We start from the raw sequence: 19,587 nt of genomic DNA on the forward strand, positions 1-19,587 counted from the left end.
CTGACAGATTTGAGCCAAAGTTCATTTATGCATTTAATATAGAAACATTAAAAAGAGTAGTAGAGGGGTGTCTTGGTGGCCCAGCTGGTTAAGCGTCCGACTTTGCTCAGCTCATGATCTCACAGTTCGTGGCATCAAGCTCTGCATTGGGCTCTGTGCTGCATTGGCTCTGATCTGGAGCCTGCTTCAGATTCTATCTCCCTGTCTCTCTGCCTCTCCCCCACTCATGCTCTGTCTCTCTCTCTCAAAAATAAACATTTTTTAAAAATAAGTAAAAAACAAAAGGAGTAGTAGAGTATGTAGAACTCATTAAGAGGACATAATAAAACATTCACTTAAATTGCACCCAGGACAAGCCATCAGTATAAACCATCGTTTTTGTTTTTCTCTGTATTCTGTAACTTGCACTAGACTGTATATTTGGGAGAGTAAGAAAGTGTATCTTTTGATCTTTGTATATCAAGTGCCTAATATAGTTCTTGGTATTTTGTTGAATAAATAAATGAATGATTTGAATAATCCACTATGAACTGGCTTTAAATGTTGCAGGGACTTGAGTGATGAGGAAAATGGAGAAGAAAGTCTGTCCTCTTTGTTCACTTCCATTGATTTTGCTCTAAGAACAACCGTGGTCTTTTCAGTATTATTTTGGGAATCTTGCTTTTTCATTTGGAAGTAAAAAGCACAAGCAGGAAAGAAAAGAAAAGTTCATGAATCAGGGCACAATGTGGTGGGAATCTAAGATTCTAAAGATTGAAAATAAAAGCCTACTGGGTTTGCCAACTTTATTATCCTCTCCTGTAGCTCCTGATAGTTTGGTTTTAAAAAAAAATACATATATATATATCAGTCTATATATAATGAAATGGCACCACTCTCCAATTGCAGGCTTCTTTTAAGACCAGTTCAAGTGATTTCATTACCTAGTATTTAATACAGAATTCACCTACAGCTTGCTTTATGCTAGATCAAATCCCCCTGTCTTTCATGTCTGCTCTTGTCTGAGTCTCTAGCTAGTTTAGGTAGGAAAGCTAGAGGTCAATCACAAGATTTGATTTGCCTATTGTTGATCATTCTGAATCAATAAAAAAATAGATTGGGAGTTTTAAATTGTATTCTAACCCCCTTTTAATTTTATTCATTTTTTTACTAAGCATGTTTGGGATTGAGAAGCCTAAATGTAAATATTTTTATTAGTATTATTATTAATTTTGCATTACATAAGCTGAGTGTACACTGTTTACAAAGGATCATGCCAGGCTGTAGGTGATATAAAAGTAAATGCCATTTGGTCCTTGTCTTCAAACAATACATGACTGATGACAAGTGTACTATACTCTGAAATATGATATAATATTATATGAAATCATACTAGGTAGAACCATGACAGCAGCACTTGGCTGGTTCGGTGGTAGTGCATGTGACTCATAATCTCAGGGTGATTAGTTCAAACCCCACATTGGGCATGGAGCCTTCTTAAAATAAATTAAAAACTAAAGTTAATTGGGCAATTTAATTGAGGGAAAACTTGCTCTTCTCCAAATAAAATCTCTCTCATCTTTCCCTTATGAAAGACAAGTAAATGTCAAGCACAGAAGAATCTAATGAATAAATCAAAGAACACCTCATTTTTAAATCCAGTTATCATTCATCAAACATTTGTGAGTTACTGTAACTAATATGTATTAATATAGCACTTTTGCAGACATTAGTGCATTTAACACAACTGTGAACTACATACAGAGAGGTTGGAAAACATTTACAACATAAATTTAACATGTGCAGTATATGAGAGGTCGTATAAATCAGCAAGAAATGAAAACTTAAGTTTTTTTTTTTAACTGGCAAAGGATATGAATACAGTTTACAGAAGAGGAATTCTAAATAGCCAATTAATGGTATTCAAATTCACCCTTTGGAAATGTAGACTAAATGAAAATTCGACCCCTCATCTCACCTATCAGGCTGGCAAAAAATTAAAATTTAACAAGTGTACAAAGAAGGAAGCATTTTTAACTACTGGTAGTTAAAATTTCCAACATTTTTGGAGGGTAACTTGATATACCAAAATCTACCAAAATCCAAATATCTAATAAGTTCTTTGAGCCTCTGACCAGCAATTCTACTTTGATGTGTCTATCCAACAAAGTACTCACACATGTACCCAAAGCTGTAAGTAGAAGTATCACTGAAGTACTGTTTGTAAGAGCAAAAAAGAATGCAAGAGTCTAAATGTATACTAGTAAGCAAATATTTAATAAATTGTTGTACCCTAAACATTGTGCAGCCATTGAGGTCAGGTAAATAGAAAGGTCCTACGTGAATAGATTGTTAAGATCAATGTTAAGTGATAAGGCCATTTTATAAAACATATTTACAGATATTTTGGAGTATGTATGCATATTTATGTAGGCTTCTAAAATGCCCAAGAAGGTCTAAATTGTCTAAAATATGTGTAAATTATCTAAAACTTAGTAAGATAGAAACCAGATCCTTCTGTAACTTCTATTCAGTTTTTCTCCTACAGCTTATTGTCTTTCTCTGTTAACTTTTTCGATTGGTAATCCTTCCTTGTGCATAGTATTTTCTTTTCATTTAGCAACAAGTTAGGAATTGTTATTAAAATAAACTCAACATATCCTTCAACTTGAGGCAGCATTTTTAATGACCATTTATGATAAATGTCTTCAAGTAATCTAAAACATGAATCTTTCTTGTCTTGACAGAAACTACCTTAACATATTGGCCTTACATAAGGATTTTGCATTTATTGGGCTTGTTGTTGTTTTTTTTAATTATGCAGAGCTTGCATGCTCAAACCAAGACCTGCCAGTATATGTAGGCCATCTCTTACTTCCTCTATTGTTCTCATTGTCAGTAGCCACTTTCTGTCCATCTGGAAGAAAAGGGTATTAAGGTAGCCTCACTCCCCATGTAGTTTTTTGCCAAGCAGAGCTTTGGATTTCTGAGACTTTCTTATTATTCTTCTTTCATTGGGAGTAACTGGACTAGGACCAAATAGTTCCATGCTGTGACATTTGCAGGGGCTCATTGAGCGCTACCACTGAACTGGCCAAACTTTGATCAAAGCGAATATTCTGGTCTTTTCCTTCAGAGAGTTAGCACTCTACTTTGGAATGTTGCTCATAGAAGATTATTCTGTTTTCTTTTGAACCTTTTCATAAAAAGCAGCTTAATAGTTATCATGATATCTCACTCGAAAATATTTTTGAAAATGAGACCTTGCAAGGATATGGATGTTTCTGTCTAAGCTCATTAAACAATTGCTTTATGCTGATTCCCGGTTTTCTCTTATTTGAGATAATTTTGCTCTTATTTAAGACAATTTTTAGACTGAAACAGTTCCTTTCTATTTTTTTAACCCTTCATATATAATTGAAAATCTGCATACTTTTAAGTATAACTAAAAATCTGCATGTGTAGACTTAGGATTTTAATATTAGAATTTTAAAATTTCTTTCATAATTCTATCTTGCTAACTTGAAAATGCTATGCCTTTCTTTCTTGTTTTGTTCACACATTTTACTCTTGAGTGTCTCTGTGTAAAAGTAGCAAGTGGAGTCAATTTGAGGAGAAGAATAACACTGCTATGGGAAAGTTTTTACTTCTTCTTGGTTAGATCTGCGCCACTATGGGGTTATCTGTGTCATTATAGTGCTCATATGTAATGTCTTAGAAAGATAATAAGGTATTGAGTGCTCTTTGCCAGCTTTGACTTAAATGTTATACATGTATTTTCTCATGGAACAATGTTTGGAAGTAGATAAAACTATCCCTGCTTGACAGATGATGAAACTATGACTTAGAAAGGTTAGTCTGTATAACTAGCAAAATGCAGAACTAGCTGTTGAATTTAGATTTGTCTCATTCAGAATCCCATGACTTTAATTTCTTCATGTCATGCCATCTCCCCATGCATTCCAAGAGAAAAAGTTTCTCTATGAAGGCCACAAAAACACTGGCTCATTTCCTCATTTTGTTACTTCTTTTTTTTTTTTCACATTTTCATACTTTTATGATGGAAATGGTTATGGAAGATACAAAAACCACTCGTTAAATGTTTATCTAACTTTGTAGAAATCAGCTCCTGTCCAAGTGGCTGTCATTTGTACCTCTGTCCCTGTCCTTTGTAAGTCCCTTGCAAGAAAGGATTCTTCACAGTTTGCTTACATTAGAATTTTGATTCATTGTATTCTTAACATTGCTAATGCCGTAGTATCTGAAGCAAAGAGTGTTTTCTATATAAATTCTGCTTATCTAAAATAACAAAATCTTGCAACCACAAAACCTAACCACTATAACCTAAGAATCTTCTCTTCAAGGTCTGTCACTGTGTAACTTTCTGATATATTTCATACTCCGACTTTCCCTGGGTGTAAATTCTATGACTTCTACAATTTGAGGCTAAAGAAAACTTCGAGCAAATACAAAATAAAGAAGTAAACACATAAGTATCTGATAGTTTGTTTTGATGCACCTGTAGTTTTGGCAATAGACGTGTATTATATTGGTTTTCCTTTCCATTATAAACTAGATTTAATATGGTAGTGACGTGTTTTCATCTTTGTGTTCAAAGGGTAGCCATTCTACAAAAGTGGAAGCTGTGGTCAGAACTCTGATGCGAATTCAGCATAGAGACCCAGGGGCTAAAGCACTCGTCTTCTCAACGGTACAGTCACCATGTCCCTCCTTGGTCTTGACCCATACTAGCTTTCTGGCTCTAATCGGCTTATATCTGAGAGTTCATGTTAGATGTTTACCCTCATAGAGTGGAGATTTAGAATTACTATTAGATTTCCCTGTTTGTGTTTTTTTTTTTTTCATATGTCCATAGGATAGAATTATTTTTAGAGGAATTTGGTAATGCTTCCTAAGACAATTTCTACAGCTACATGTCCTGTTAATGTTTTATGGGGATTTCTAATATTAATATGTTAAAAATTGGAACCTATAGCCTTGATGTCTCATTTCACAAATGAAACTGGTTGTTTAAGATAAAGAAAATCTACTGAATAAAATTTTGAGTTTTGAATGTCCCTTCTCTGTAAAGAGAACATTCATACTGTTCTTCCTTTGTGATCTCTAAGAATTAAATTTCTGCCTGCTGCTCATTAAAAAATATATATATTGAGTAAAATTCTAGTTTTCATTTCTAAATGGTAAGCAGCTACATCCATTAAGCACTCCATTATTTATTTTCTATTATTTCTCTTTAGCTTCCTTCAGTTCCCAAAGACAGTCATGTTTTTACCCTGTCTTTAACCAGCATTGGATCTCAAAAAAAAGAAAACACTACCATTTTGATAGAACTAAATAATATTGATGGTACTACATTTGAAGGGTTTTTTTTTTTAATTCTGAGGTACAAAAGTTATGTTCAGTTAGTCCCTTTTCAACTCCTTTTTATGTGAAAGCTATGTGTAAATATTCGTTTTCTTATTATTTTATGTGTTCTAGTGGCAAGATGTATTAGATATTATTTCAAAAGCCCTCACTGACAACAACATGGAATTTGCTCAGATTAGCCGTGTTAAGACATTTCAGGTATGTCAAGAAGATTTTACTTGTGTTTGGGGAGGCAGGGATTTAGTTGCAAATTTAAACTACTGTTAACTAGCTTCCTTTCATTTATTGTCTTGTGTAAAGGGAGAAACTGTAGTTAATATTCTGTCTATTCAGTTATACCTGTAGCAAGATCATTTATTTTTAAAGATCTTTTGCCTTGAGGTTGTTAGCTTTAATAGAGGAATAGACGTTCTGTGATTCACCTTTTGAATGGACAGGGCCATCACGTTAGGATTAGGTTCTCAAGACTCTGTGTCAGGCAAAACTGTGTGGCCAAAGTCTTTACATTACACTCAGCACAACGACAGGCACAGAGCCTACGAGGCAAAAAACAAAAAGACCAAGTGAAAATGTAGCAGATTCATGTCTCTGACCTCATCCTCCCTTTTAACACGTTCCTTCTCTCTCTCTTTTTCCTCCAAACTCATGTAGTTTAATCTGCATCCATCACATACATGTATCTTGCACCTCCATTGTATTGTAATGAATAAGAGGGCTTGTGTGATACTTTTCCTAATGAAGTCAAGCAACAAGTTTACATTTTCTAAAATTGGTAACTTTACATTTACTTTTCTTAATTATGACATTTCACAATGACCTGGATACGACTACACTTTTTTAATACAAGCTATAATATACCACTCTGATTTTTAACTGATGCAGCTAAAATGTAAATGTACCTTTCTTTTTTTAGGAGAACCTCTCAGCATTTAAACATGACCCCCAAATCAATATTTTGCTGCTGCCCCTGCACACAGGTTCTAACGGATTAACTATCATTGAAGCAACTCATGTTCTCTTGGTGGAGCCCATATTGAACCCTGCCCACGAGCTTCAGGCCATTGGGAGGGTGCACCGAATCGGACAAACCAAGTAAGGACTAAACTTAACATCACTTACTTTTGCTTCAAGTTTCTAAGATGCAAATCAGTGTTTAAGCTCTTCATTTATGTTCCTAAGAACCTACTCATTTTTAATAATGTTCTTATGTATTATATTTTCAAGTATTAGTATATGGCCAACAGACGTTTTTAGATTTCCAGCCCGCCCTCCATGAGAAAATCCCAAATTCTCCCAGATTTTTATCTTCAGACTCTACCCTGATCAGTTTACCAAAACAGTTTCTTAAAATATTTAAGACAGCTGCAGAGTTGAAGATATCCATTGTGATGTTGAGAAAATTTGATTTTTGATTGTCTAAAGTAGCCTGTATTTAAAAGAAGGCATATCTTATTCATGACTCCTTTTTAAATCCTTCCCCTTAGGAAAAGACAGTCCCTTAGGTCCACTCTAGGAGATAATTAGATTTATTTTATACCCAAGCAAACCTAATAGTGAATACTATGTAATATCTGCTACTTTTATTCAAATATCAGAACAGAAAATTATCCTTCATAAGACCTCTTAGATGTATTGCCTCCTAGATATTAGATACCTTGAATGCATAGAAAAAATCCATACTGATTACTCATTAAATAAATATTGATTGAGCAGCAACTGGATGTCATACATTGTTCTAGACACTGAAGACTTAAACTAAGACAGAACCTACTCCCCCAAGGAGATCCCTGTGTAGTACCAGAAATAGAAAATTGACATACTGCAGTAGAATGTGCAAAAATACAACAGAAGTACTGTGTAACAGAAGAAGGGGCTGATCGCTTGTGCCTAGAAAGTCAGAGAAGGCTTCATTGGGTTGTGTCCTGAAGAAATAATCATTTCAAAATTGGGCTCGAAAAGGGTGGTCACACAGCCAAAGAGAGCTGCATGTGTAGGAGGAACGCGGAACAGATAAGCACCATGATATTCCTAGGGACTGGAAGGAGTTTGGAATTGTGGGGTATAGAGCCTGTGAAGACAAGTGTCAGGAGATCCAATCTTACATGTGCTACTCAAAGTCCTGAAGGGCTCTGTAAGCAATAGCCAAGAGAACAAATGAGAACTTTTAATTTTCAGCAGGTAAGAGACATGTTCATCAAATAAACCCTTAGTAAAATATGGCAAAGTAACATAACTATAATAAATGCACGCTTGTTCCAAGTGCTGTCGAGTATCATTTAAAATGCAATTATATCTTATTAGGTTGTTTTTTTGGTTTGTTTTTTTCTTATACTTTTAAACATTGACTTCTCATCTTTTCAGTGTTTTCCAAGGCATAGACTAGACTCAGCTCAGATGTAAGGAAGGACACAGTCTAAAAAGGCCATTCATCAGTACCCGACAATCTTACTATGCTTCCCTAGTAAATAGATTGTTCCACTTTCTGAAGAGATGATCTTAAATGTCCCTTGTATCTTCCTGCCCCCCACTGATGGCAGTCTTGCCTTACATGTTAAAAACAGATACGTCAGATTTGAAGCATCTCCTCTCCATCACCAGCCTGAGCAGCCTACCTGCATGAGTACCCATATACCTCATTCAGTAATTGTTATTGAGCACCTTCTGTGTGCCAGGCACTGTTTCAAGTATTTGAGATGCCCTTGTGGGGCTTAAATCCTAGTTATGAGACACCCAGTAAAGAGATGGTAAAAAACAAAAAGAAGAAAATATCTACTAAGTTAGGAGCTGGAAAAGTAGAGCAGGGTAGGAGAATTAAGAGGACATTTGACTGCGCAGGATGGCATGCAAGATTTGAATGGAGAAGTTAACATCTGAACAAAGAGTTGAAAGGGATGAGAAAGTCATGCAGATGTCATAGAGAGTAATATTCAAGTAGAAAGCACACTCAGTGCCAAGAACCTAAGTCAGGAGTATACCGGGTACGTTTGAGGAATAGCGAGTAGCCAGAGTTACTGAAGTAGAATAAGCAAAGAGGAGACAAGTAGGAGATGAAGTCAGAGAGCCAGTAGGGGAGGCGATGGTCTGATTTGAGTATAAGAGAGAATAGGGTTTTATTTATTTATTAACAAACACTTATCTAACAGCGAGGGGTTAAGTCACTTGTCCAAGATCACATTAGCTAGCAAAAGTGGTGGCAGGTTTCAAACACAGCTGCTCTGCCTTCCCAGTGCCTGCTTGTAAGCACAATACATGGCCGCCTCTGCATCGCTGGTTGGACTAGTATTTTGAGCAGTTTTGCTGCAAAGAGCAGAGAAGAGGAAGAGTGTGAGATCAAGAGGGGTTTTTTTGTTGTTGTTGTTCTTTTCATATGGGAGAAATAAAGGAATGGTTCATTAAAGACAGAACCAACTAGTAAAGCAGAAGAGAGAGTGTAGAACAGTGCTCAAGTGCAGGCATTGGTCATGGAGGGGGTGGGGTGGGTTGGGATGAGATGTTTCCTCTGTAGCAAGAAGCAGGAAGACACAGTATGTTCCCTCCCTTCTATTACAGCGGGAGAAGTGTCCCTTTTCTTTCAAAAGCCAGCCATTCCTCTTGTCGTGGGTGCAATCCCTTCTCATATTCACAAGGACATTCCTCTTGTAACCCATGACCACATAAATATGTCTTAATCTCACCCATCTGTAGAAACACTCCCCTACATTCCACCTCCTGACCCCTCCGCTCTCAGCCTTTCTGGTGAGGTTTTGGTCCTCACGGTGCCACCCAAATGAGGTTCTATAATGCTATTAATGACCTACTTCTTGCCAGTGGTACCCTAGGGGCCCTTTTTTTCTCATCTATGCTTCCTAGATGAGTTCATCCAGTCCCAGAGCTCTAAAGAAGCATTTTTGTGTGGATGACTCTCAGACCTATGTCCCTGGTCCAGACATGCCCCTTCAGCTCCTATGTCAGACCCATACACCTAGTTCTGCAGCTTCACACATCCCTGGACTCCACCTCCCCTGGATACCTAGCTAATGGAAACCTCCGGTTTACCATGGGCTGCGCTCCCACCCACCCCAAACCCTCCCCGTCTTATAGTCTGCCTCTCTCATCTTTAGTTTTTCAGACCAGAAATCTAGGACTCCTCCAGATTTGTCTCTTTGTCCACATGTGCACACCATCACTGAGGTCTTGCCAGCTCTACCTGCCAGCTCTGTCTTGCCAGAAATTCCAAATCTTCTGCTACTTACTAATCCAACCAGAGTACAGCCCACCCCCTTTCCTGGACTCTTACAGAACTCCTTAACTTTTGCTATCTAATGGTCCATCCCCCATGCAGGAGCCAAAGAGATGTCTAAAGTATAAACGAGTACAAATGGAATTACGCATAAAACCCATGGATGGCTTCCCCCCACAACCACAGTAAAATCCAGATTCCTGCTATGTCCCTCCAGGCCCCACACAGTCTGGTCCTTGCCCACTCTACCCCTACGTTACAGTACACTTCCACCACGTCAGCCTCCTTTCTGCCCTTCAAACATTTTAGGCTTGTTTCAAGCATGTTTCAGGAGCTTGCATTTAATTATCGTTTCTTCTGTTTTGATGCTCTTCCTGCTTCTCCATTGCTGAGTGACCTCCTTCTCATCAGTCATGTTTTAACTCCTGTGTCTCAGCTGCCTCATGGCATTATCTGTACCATCTGATTTATGTGTTTATTGTGTGTCTCCCCTTGTTAGAATGTCAGTTCATTAAGACTAGTTTGTTTTATTCACTGCCAACCCCCCCCACCAGCACACTGAGTACCTGCCAGTCGGCACCAAGTGACTGATGTAGTATGTGATATGCGAAGTCTTCTTTGTCCTAATTAGTTTTAAGATGTTTTTAAACATATCATTGTTATGTACCTTCTAGACCTACTATTGTACACAGATTCTTAATTAAGGCAACAATAGAAGAGAGAATGCAAGCCATGCTGAAAACTGCTGAGAAGAGGTAGGTAATGCTTTATCCAAGCCAATGGGTGCTTCCTGTTTACATGAAGTTGTGTGAGTGTTTGGGACTTCTTCACCTAGATGACCACTTAGTCAACCAAAAACTGTTAAGTGCAAATACTTTTTTAAAGCAAGATGAGACATATTACATATTACCCATGTGAACGTTCCCAGTTAATGCTCTGGGCATCCTATATTTGATTTAATTTATTAATAGGGATTATAATGTATAAAAATATTTAAACTGTCCTATTTTTCTTTGCCATATTGGATTACTTTTTAAAGAAATCTATCTTTATGCCCCAGCCATAGTCTGGTATCTGTAAAAGGAAACTTATTAGAGAGTTGCTTTATACATCACACATCTTAGTTACATACACATAGGAAGATCTGGACTTAAAACTCAGCTGGGAATTGTGATATCGGCTCCAAAGACACAACAGAACCAGAGAGACCAAAGTAGCCTTAATTTTAAAAACTTAACTTTAGAATTATAAAACTTTCTAATATTGACTCTATGGTTTCTTTTAAAATCATTTTGAAATAGAAACTAATGCCTTACTACAGCCTTATAAAATAGATATGATTGGAAAATGCAAAAGAATAATTGCCCTAAAAAGGGATGTCTCTACAGAGGTACTGTGCATAGCAAAGAAGCAATTTAAAACCAGAAATCTCCTTCCTTCTGCGGTCTAATGGGAAGGGAAGAGTCTACCACGAAAGCTGTTTGCATCAGACATGAAGGCTTTTTGTTAATGTTGTTTCCATGTGTAACAGAACTCAGTGATTATAGTTAAGCCATTTAAATGACGTAGCAATTAGAAGAGCTGTTGAAATTCTCTTGAAAAACACTAACTTTGGTTAGTAAGAAGGTGAGAGCCTTGGTAGCTATTGGCATGGGTTTTATTTCTTTGTTTTATTAATCATGGAGAAAAAAGGACATTTTATAACAAAGCTTGAAAGTACTATATGGAAGTCTTCACTGATTTTTGACAAGAAGTAATAATGATCTTTCACCAACTTTCTACTCAGAGTTTACAAACACTTATCAACAAATATGTTTTTATATTGTAAGAATATTATATTTTTATCTCATTATGTCTTAGATTATTATAGGACTGGAGCAAAATATAAGACAAATGTAATCATTTATCCCTTGGTTTCTTTCTGACTACTCACTTGGAAAATCTTGCAGTCACACAAACTCGTCGGTGAAGCATCCAGAAGCTTCTGTCTTAACCTTGGCTGATCTGGCAGACCTGTTTACCAAAGAAACTGAAGAACTTGAATGAAGTACACCTGATTCAGTCCACAGACTTTAATGTATTTAAATTTTTTCATAGCTTATAGAGCAAGTTATAAGTAAAAAATCCAGTAGATGTCAGTAAACACTGTTCTTCACTGAATGAATTTTTCTTTTTTTTAGTTGTACAGTGTCCTAGAAGTTACTGAGTCCTTTCCAATATCTTGTTTCCAAAAGATCTATAGAGATTTTTAATTTTACACTCCTAATAAGACATTTATTTTTGTTCCAAGGAACATCTGTATCTGATGAGTCAAGGGAATTAAGAGAGGTAACATGTAATTTTCTTTTGATAAGATCAGTCTTAAAAAGAGTTGGAGGAAGGGAGAAAGTAAACTGATCTAGTTTTATATGACCTAGTATATTTGACCCACATAAATCTCAGTTTTGGAAGGGCCTTCAGTATCTTTAGCACATGACTCACCAATATCTTGCTAGTAATATTTTAAGTACATGGTGAATTATATTAACTCCTAGTTATTTGAGTAGTTTTAGACTATAACTCCATGCATAGTAACTTTACAGTAATACAACTCCTAACAGTAGGTTAATATTAGGCCAGTATTTCTTTTCTCTGTATGTTGCTACTAAAAACTGAAACACTGAACACTTCTTATTTCTATGATGTGTTAGGTAGTGTCAGCATAAGCAGTGAACTTTAAATAGCATTTTTAGTGTTTTCATGTTTACCATAAAATTATCTAAACTGTTTCTCTACTTTTCATTTTTCATATTGTTTTTACTTGTTTTCAGATCACTGTATCTGTAAATATTGCAAGTTTTATAATTTTAGTTCTTGATCATTATAATGTGGAAATTATGGCAGGGTTTTGTGGGGTTTTCTTACTTTTGTTTTGGGTTGTTTTTTTTTAATCATTATTATACTGATGTTTTGGGTTCTTTTCCTTTCCCGTGTTCTTGGGAAACTAGACTTTTAACCACTAACTTTGTGATGATTTGTTATTTTATTTCACTAGGACTTCTCTCAAGGACTAGTATGTGATCTTTGGAACAAGAGAATGTCATATTTACATAAGCAAATAATCGCAACTGATAACAACTGAGTGTTTCTTCTTCTGTGAAGAATTAATGGACTTTGAAATCACTAAAGAAGGAGTAGATTGTTTTATCCTAGCCATTTGATGTAATACAAAGGTTCTTGTGTTGTATTCTTTGAGCCTTCAGAGTTTTAAATGACCCTCAGGACTCATTAGCTCCTACTCAGCTGCCCAGAAAACTGTAATAGAAATATCCCTTATATCACATTTGTCCAAGAAGCTTTGGTGCTTAGTTAAGGTGCATTTTCTTATTCTAGGTTTATAGGGTGACATAATTCAACTGAAGAAAATACACACTTGTTTTTGGTGCTTATTCCTCAGTTGAAGGAAGATATGCATCGATTCTTTTTTATGAAATTAAACAAAACTATTATTTTTGTAGCTCTTTACATATTATAAAGAGCCTTCCTATACATTCACATTCAGCTTTAATTTGCCCAATAATCCTGTGAAGTTGATATAAATATTATCATTCCTGTTTTAAAGTTGGAGAACCAAGGTTCAGAAATACAGAGACCCATTCTTACGACACGTAGCAAGGAAACAGTGGAGTCCAGGTCCCCTGACTCCAAATCTCATGGTCTTTCTGTAAATCTTGTGTCATACTAAGATTCAGAAGGCCCATGGTTGTAATTTAATGGTGAGCATGTTTCAGTATTTCTGTTTGTTTCCTAGTATTCCTTTTTGAGCTAAAGTTTTAGGGAAAACAATTTGATATGCTTCGATTTTGTACAAAACGAAAGAATTATATAAATATACTTATCTGTATTAGATAAAAACTGTTCTTATTTATTTCTGTAAGATATCATTAATTAAATAGATATTTTAGTGGAAATTGAAATTTGTGGATTTATTAATTTCCAAGCCACAGAATATACAGTATGTTTTTTTTTGTTTTGATCCCTCAACAAAAGATGTCAAAATTGTTTACATTATAGAATTCCATATTTTATAGACATTTATTACTTCTACAAAACAGGTGTGGCAATTCTTCCAGACGTTGCTCAAAAGAAATATAGATTTAATCCCCACATCTTCTTGGCTACAAACAAAGGGCTTTTTTGCTTCCTTATTCTTTCATTTTATATTTTCTAACCTATCACTGTGCTCACAAATAGTTGTTCTTAAGTGGGTGCTGTACTAATGAATGAGAGAGAAAAAATGAGATTGTCCCAATCCTTAAAGCTTAAATGTATTTGGGTCTGGGGAAGCATGAATCCAAGTGAGCTTCTTACGCCTGAAAAGGTATAGTGACATCTGGTGTTAAATACATGTGCCTAATTCCATAATCATTTGCTTCCAACCCAGATAGCTTTGCTATGTTGATTGCAGCTTCGGCTTTTCTCTTTGTATGTGATTTCAGCAGAATGATCCATGCATTTGTTTTTTTAGGAATTCATCCTTTTCTTGTCATCTTAATAATAACAGACTAAAAACTATTGACATGAGAATTCAACATATAACCACAAATACTTCACAAATAATTATCTAACTGGACTCATCAAAATATTTAGGATTGGAATTTAACAACACAAGATTAATTAGCCATCGATTTAAGCAACACTTTCAGGTGGACAAAGGAACAAATTATCTTTTAAGTCATCTCCTGCTCTCATCTATTAGATTTAGTAAATTAAAGATTTAGTGTGCTTGAGTTCTTAATGTTCATTAAACTACAGAAGAATGTTTGTGAAATGTAAAAATCGCCAATGCTGAATGACGTCAGGCATAATTAAATTGAATAAAATGTGTCTTTCAGGGACATCTGGCTGGTTCAGTAGGTAGAGCATGCAACTAACTCTTTATCTTAGGGTCTTGAGTTTGAGCCCCATGTTGGGTGTGGAGCCTACTTTATTAAAAAAAAAAAAGTATCTTTCAGTTTTTCTAGAATTTAAACAAAATCCCCCAGTAATATGTCAATTCATAGTTTTTAACTGGCATACCAGTGCAAACAATTCATTTTGAACCTATCTACTCTGATAAAGGAATTCTAATCTTTAATAAAATTTCTTCAAAATGGGATTAACTGTATGAGAATCTCCATGTACCTCTGTTACATTATGAAGCTCACAAGAGTGCCCTCATATTAAGGGTTGAATATGAACCACTCACAAGCCTTTCTTTAGAGGACTGTGGGGATCATTGATAACCCAGGGAGAACTCCAGGCCTCATGATAGGTATGCGGCGTTGCATCTGAGTTAGAGAACAAGCAGTATCATACAGAAACTAGCACGGGAACTTCAGCCTTCTCTTCAGCCAGCCTTTCAGGGACACATACGTCTTGTCTTTGTAGGTCCCACACCATCCCACAGATCCTGCTCCATTATTTAGTATCAGGGACTCAAAACTGATTTTGCTTGTTGAAACTGACATCTTTAAATTGAAACTGAATCTCTTGTACTTCAGTGTATGTATGCAGGTTCTTTTCCTTGCAAGCTAGAAATAAACTTTAGCCTCCATTATCTGTACGATGATCCTTTATACAGGTATCTATTGTTATTAAATTTCTCAGTAACCTTTTCTTTCTTCCTGTCAACCGATCCCTTCAATCTTTTCTTAAAGGTCTTTCTCCAAAGCTCTTTGGCACCTTTTTCTCCCAGAAACCTGTTCTTATTTACACGTCATACCCCAGATAGAGCCTGGGCAAGAGACAGTATTGTCCAAGGACCAATTTGTATGTGTGAAGTCTTTTCAGGTCTGTAATTTGTTTGCCAGTACAAAACTGATCACTGACAACCCCTCCAGTGCCTTATGGAGTAAACATTTGTGCCCGAATTTCCTTAGAAATCTAGTTTCTTGGGGCTCCTGCGCGGCTCAGTCAGTTGAGTGCCTGACTTCAGCTCAGGTCATGATCTCGTGTTTCGTGGGTTCAAGCCCTGTGTCAGGCTCTGTGCTGACAGCTCAGAGCCTGGAACCTGCTCCAGATTCAGTGTCTCCCTCTGGCCCTGTCCTGCTCGTGCTCTCTCTCTCGCAAAATAAATAAACATTAAAAAATATTTAAAAAGAAAGAAAACATCCATCCATACAAAGACTGGCATATGAATAGTCTGGCAGTTCTACACATTGTTAAACACAGTTACCCAGCACTTCCCTCATAGGTATTATTTTCCTATGGCTGCCATAACAAAATACCCCAGCCTGACGGGCTTACACGAGAGAAATTTATTTCTCACAGTTCTAGAGGCTGGAATTAGAAAGACCAAGGTGTTGGTAGGTCTGGTTTCTTCTGAGGCCTCCCTTTGGCTATAGACAGCTGGCTTCTCCCTGTCTCTCACGTGGTCTCTCTTCTGAGTGCCTGCACCCCTGACATCTCTCTTCTAAGGACACTAGTCATTTTAGAGAAGGACCTCACCCTAAAACTTGTTGTTACCAGTATTATTTACAGTAGGCAAATCTCTGTCAACTGGTAAATGGACAAACAAAATGTAGTATATACTTAAAATGGAATATTATTTAGATATAAAAAGATACATGCTACAAAAGGGTGAATCTTGTCAACATGTAATGCTAAGTGGAAGACCCAGTAATATAATAGGATATGCTTCTATTTACAGGAAACAACAAGAGTAGTTCAATCTATGGACTCAAAAAGTACAATTGTGGCTGCCTAGGGCCAGGAGAGGAGCTGGGGTACAAGGAGTGCCCGTTAATGGCTATGAGGTTTCCTTATAGTATGATGGAAGTGTTCTAAACTTAGGTCACAGTGATGGTTACACAACTCTGAATATAGTAAAAAACACTGAGTTGTATATATTTTCAAGTTTATTTATTTTGAGAGAGAAAACATGAGCTTGGAAAGGGCAGGGAGAGAAAGAATCCCAAGCAGGCTGTGTACTGTCAGCGCAGGGCTCGACGACCGTGAGATCATGACCTGAGCCAAAATCAAGAAAGAGTCAGACACATAAGCGACTGAACCACCCAGGCTCCCCTTTAAATTATGGCTTTTGTGGCATGTGAATTCTTTCTCAACAAAAAAATATTTTAAAACCTTTTAACATAGCATAAAGCATTTTTTTAAGTCTTATGGCATGCAGATCTTCGGCAGAGACTATTCTAGATTAAAATGAGACAGATGGTCTTCAAATTATAAGGCACACATTGTAGAGAATATTGTGCTGTGGGCCTGTAAATCTCATTGCTACCTGGAAGCCACAGTTTAGGGGCACTTGGGTGGATCAGTCAATTGAGCGTCTGACTTCAGCTCAGGTCATAATCTCGCAGTTTGTGAGTTCAAGCCCCACATCAGGCTCACTGTTGTCAGACTGTCCGTGCAGAGCACACTTCGGATCCTCTGTCCCCCTCTCTGTGGCCCTCCCCTACTTGTGCTCTTCCAAAAATAAATATTTTAAATGTAGCACCTGGAATTACTGACTGTAGTTTCCCCTCATCTGAAGAAATAGCCATGGAAGTGTAATGACTAAACGATGTATTGATTTAAGTTCTTAGACATGAAACAAGATGGCTATTACCTTTCAAAAATTTGTTAACCTTTATGATAGGCTTATGAAAAGCCATAATCTGGAACACTTGCCAGTTTTTAATAAAGAATCATGTGGTCTTTCAACTCAAGTAATGACCACCCAATAATCAGATAATGGTGGTTACCTGATTATTGGTAACATTATTGGACTGTCTGTCCCATTCCAGGAATACATCATAGCACCAATATACCTTCATATTCAAATATTGACTTGAACAGTTCAATAAGGAATGCAATTGTCATAGGAGCTATAGAATGAACAGTGAACAATGACATAAATAAGATTCTTAACCTCAGCACTACTGACATTCTGGGCCAGATGACTCTTGTGGGGGCTGTCTTGTGCATTATAAGATCTTTAATAGTATCTCTCACCTCTGCCCACTAGATGCCAGTAGCAGACTCCACCCCCCAAGTTATGACAACCAAAAATATTTCCAGACATCACTAAGTATTTCCTAGGGTGCAAATTTGAGAACCACTGCCAGAAGTCAAAGAAGGATACTGAGTTTTCAGGGTAATAACACGGATCATGTACCAAAAGAAAACATTCCGTTTGACTTCTACTTTACTTCTATAAGTTCTGTTGATTTGAAATATCCAGAATATTGTATAAAAAGCAGTTCTGTTGATCTTACTAAATTTAGGTGACCATATTCTTTGCCAATTTTATTTGGAAGATTGTCATATTTTGATCTAAATTTGAATCCAATGCTGAAATGCCAGCTTGGAGCCACAGAAGGAATGAGTGTTTGTATTGTAGTAAAAGACTGCCCTCGGAAAGTCATAAATGAAACATCTTTAAAAACCAAAAATGTAATTTTATAATCAGTTTTACCACACAGTGAAAGATTCGCTATCTATTGACAGAGGGTTTGCAAATACACTAGAAGTCTTTATCATTAAGGATGCCAACTCAGCATGGCAGAACTCACTTTCATTCTTTTTAGCCTATTAATCAAATCACCTAAGAATGAAGAACATTGTCATTTAAGTTCTGATACATTGTTCTTCAAGGGTTTTAAAGATGAGCTTACCTCATTCTGAAATGATAGTATGGATGGCATCTGCCCACACATTTTAATATATCGTAACTTTAATATAATAGCACTTTGTGACATACATTTTCCCACTGAAAGTCTTCACCTGCCTCAAGAGGACCATAAACAGACCTGATGGTCTTTTAGAAGATGGGGTGAAATGGTTCCTAAATTTCCCTCCTTCCTCCTTCCCTTCCTTCCTTCCTTCCTTCCTTCCTCCCTCCCTCCCCAACCCTTTCTCTCCTTCCTTCCCTCCTTGCTCCTTCAACAAACATCACTGAGACACTAGGGCTGAAATCCCACCCACCCTTTATAATCACACTGCAGGCAAGCCTGGGCATATTAGCATCTCCTAATAGCAGGATGGGAGGCGTTACCAAGAATGCTCTCCAGAGTTCATGTCCATGGTATTGGCTACAGATGCCCACTAAAGGAATAGTAACATCAGGGGCACCTGGATGGCTCAGTCAGTTTATTGTCCAGCTTCGGCTCTTGGTTCATGGGTTCGAGCCTCGCATCGGGCTCTGTGCTGACAGCTAGCTCAGAGCCTGGAGCCTGCTTCCAATTCTGTGTCTCCCTCTCTCTCTGACCCTGCCCTGCTCACACTGCCTATCTCTCTCTCTCTCTCAGAAATAAAAAAACATTTAAAAAAATTTTTTTAAGGAATAGTAACATCATAAGTAGTAAAGTCCTCTCCCAGAACTTTCAAAAAACAAAATACATTTCTTTTATAAATTTTTTAATGTTTATTTATTTTGAGAAAAAGAGCACGCATGAGTGAGCAGGCGAGAGGCAGAGAGAGAGAGAGGGAGGGAGAGAGAGACCCCCAAGCAGGCTCCACACTGTCAGCACAGAGACCAACATGGGGCTCAAACTTACAAATCATGAGATCATGACCTAAGCCAAAATCAAGAGTCAGACATTAACCAACTGAGCCACCCAGGTGCCCCTAAAGTATACTTTTTAATTGAGAGTTTTGTTAACGAATAGTGTAAGAATAAAACTACTATTTTCCGTATCAACAAATAGCACTCCATCTTTCCCTTGCTCAAGCCAAAACCCTTGTAGCCTTTTTCATGTCTTTTTCTTCTTTCACCCTTCATCTCTAAGGCATCAGCTCACCTGCAAAATGCACCTGGACTACAACCACTTTCATCACTTCCATAGCTACCACCTCATCCCTGCCATGATCATCTTAACTGGGTCATTGTGAGGGCCTCCTAGACTCTTTTCCCAACAGAGCCACCAGTGCGATCCTTTTAAAACATGCAGATAATGTCCCAGCTCTCTGCAAAGTCTTCTCGTGATTATTCAACTCACTCAGAAACCTAAATCTTCATGAAGACTGGAGGCCCGTGCTGAACT

At 37.0% G+C, this 19,587-nt stretch overlaps 1 protein-coding gene across 3 annotated transcripts in view; it reads left to right on the plus strand.

Moving 5' to 3' along the window:
- Positions 1-13,468, plus strand: part of SHPRH (SNF2 histone linker PHD RING helicase) — an 88,473-nt gene extending 75,005 nt beyond the window's left edge. For 2 of the 3 annotated variants that reach the window (XM_039230900.1, XM_039230902.1), the window contains exons 26-30: positions 4,598-4,690; positions 5,479-5,565; positions 6,281-6,459; positions 10,261-10,341; positions 11,536-13,468. In XM_039230900.1, the coding sequence (XP_039086831.1) occupies positions 4,598-4,690; positions 5,479-5,565; positions 6,281-6,459; positions 10,261-10,341; positions 11,536-11,632 (537 nt within the window). In that variant the 3' untranslated portion in view covers positions 11,633-13,468. The remainder of the gene's footprint in view (positions 1-4,597; positions 4,691-5,478; positions 5,566-6,280; positions 6,460-10,260; positions 10,342-11,535) is intronic. The other variant, XM_039230901.1, reaches the window with a different exon arrangement.
- The last annotated feature ends 6,119 nt before the right edge of the window (positions 13,469-19,587 follow it).

Source organism: Hyaena hyaena, unplaced genomic scaffold (assembly GCF_003009895.1).
Source record: "Hyaena hyaena isolate Hyena2069 unplaced genomic scaffold, ASM300989v1 scaffold_52, whole genome shotgun sequence".
Lineage (NCBI taxonomy): Eukaryota > Metazoa > Chordata > Mammalia > Carnivora > Hyaenidae > Hyaena > Hyaena hyaena.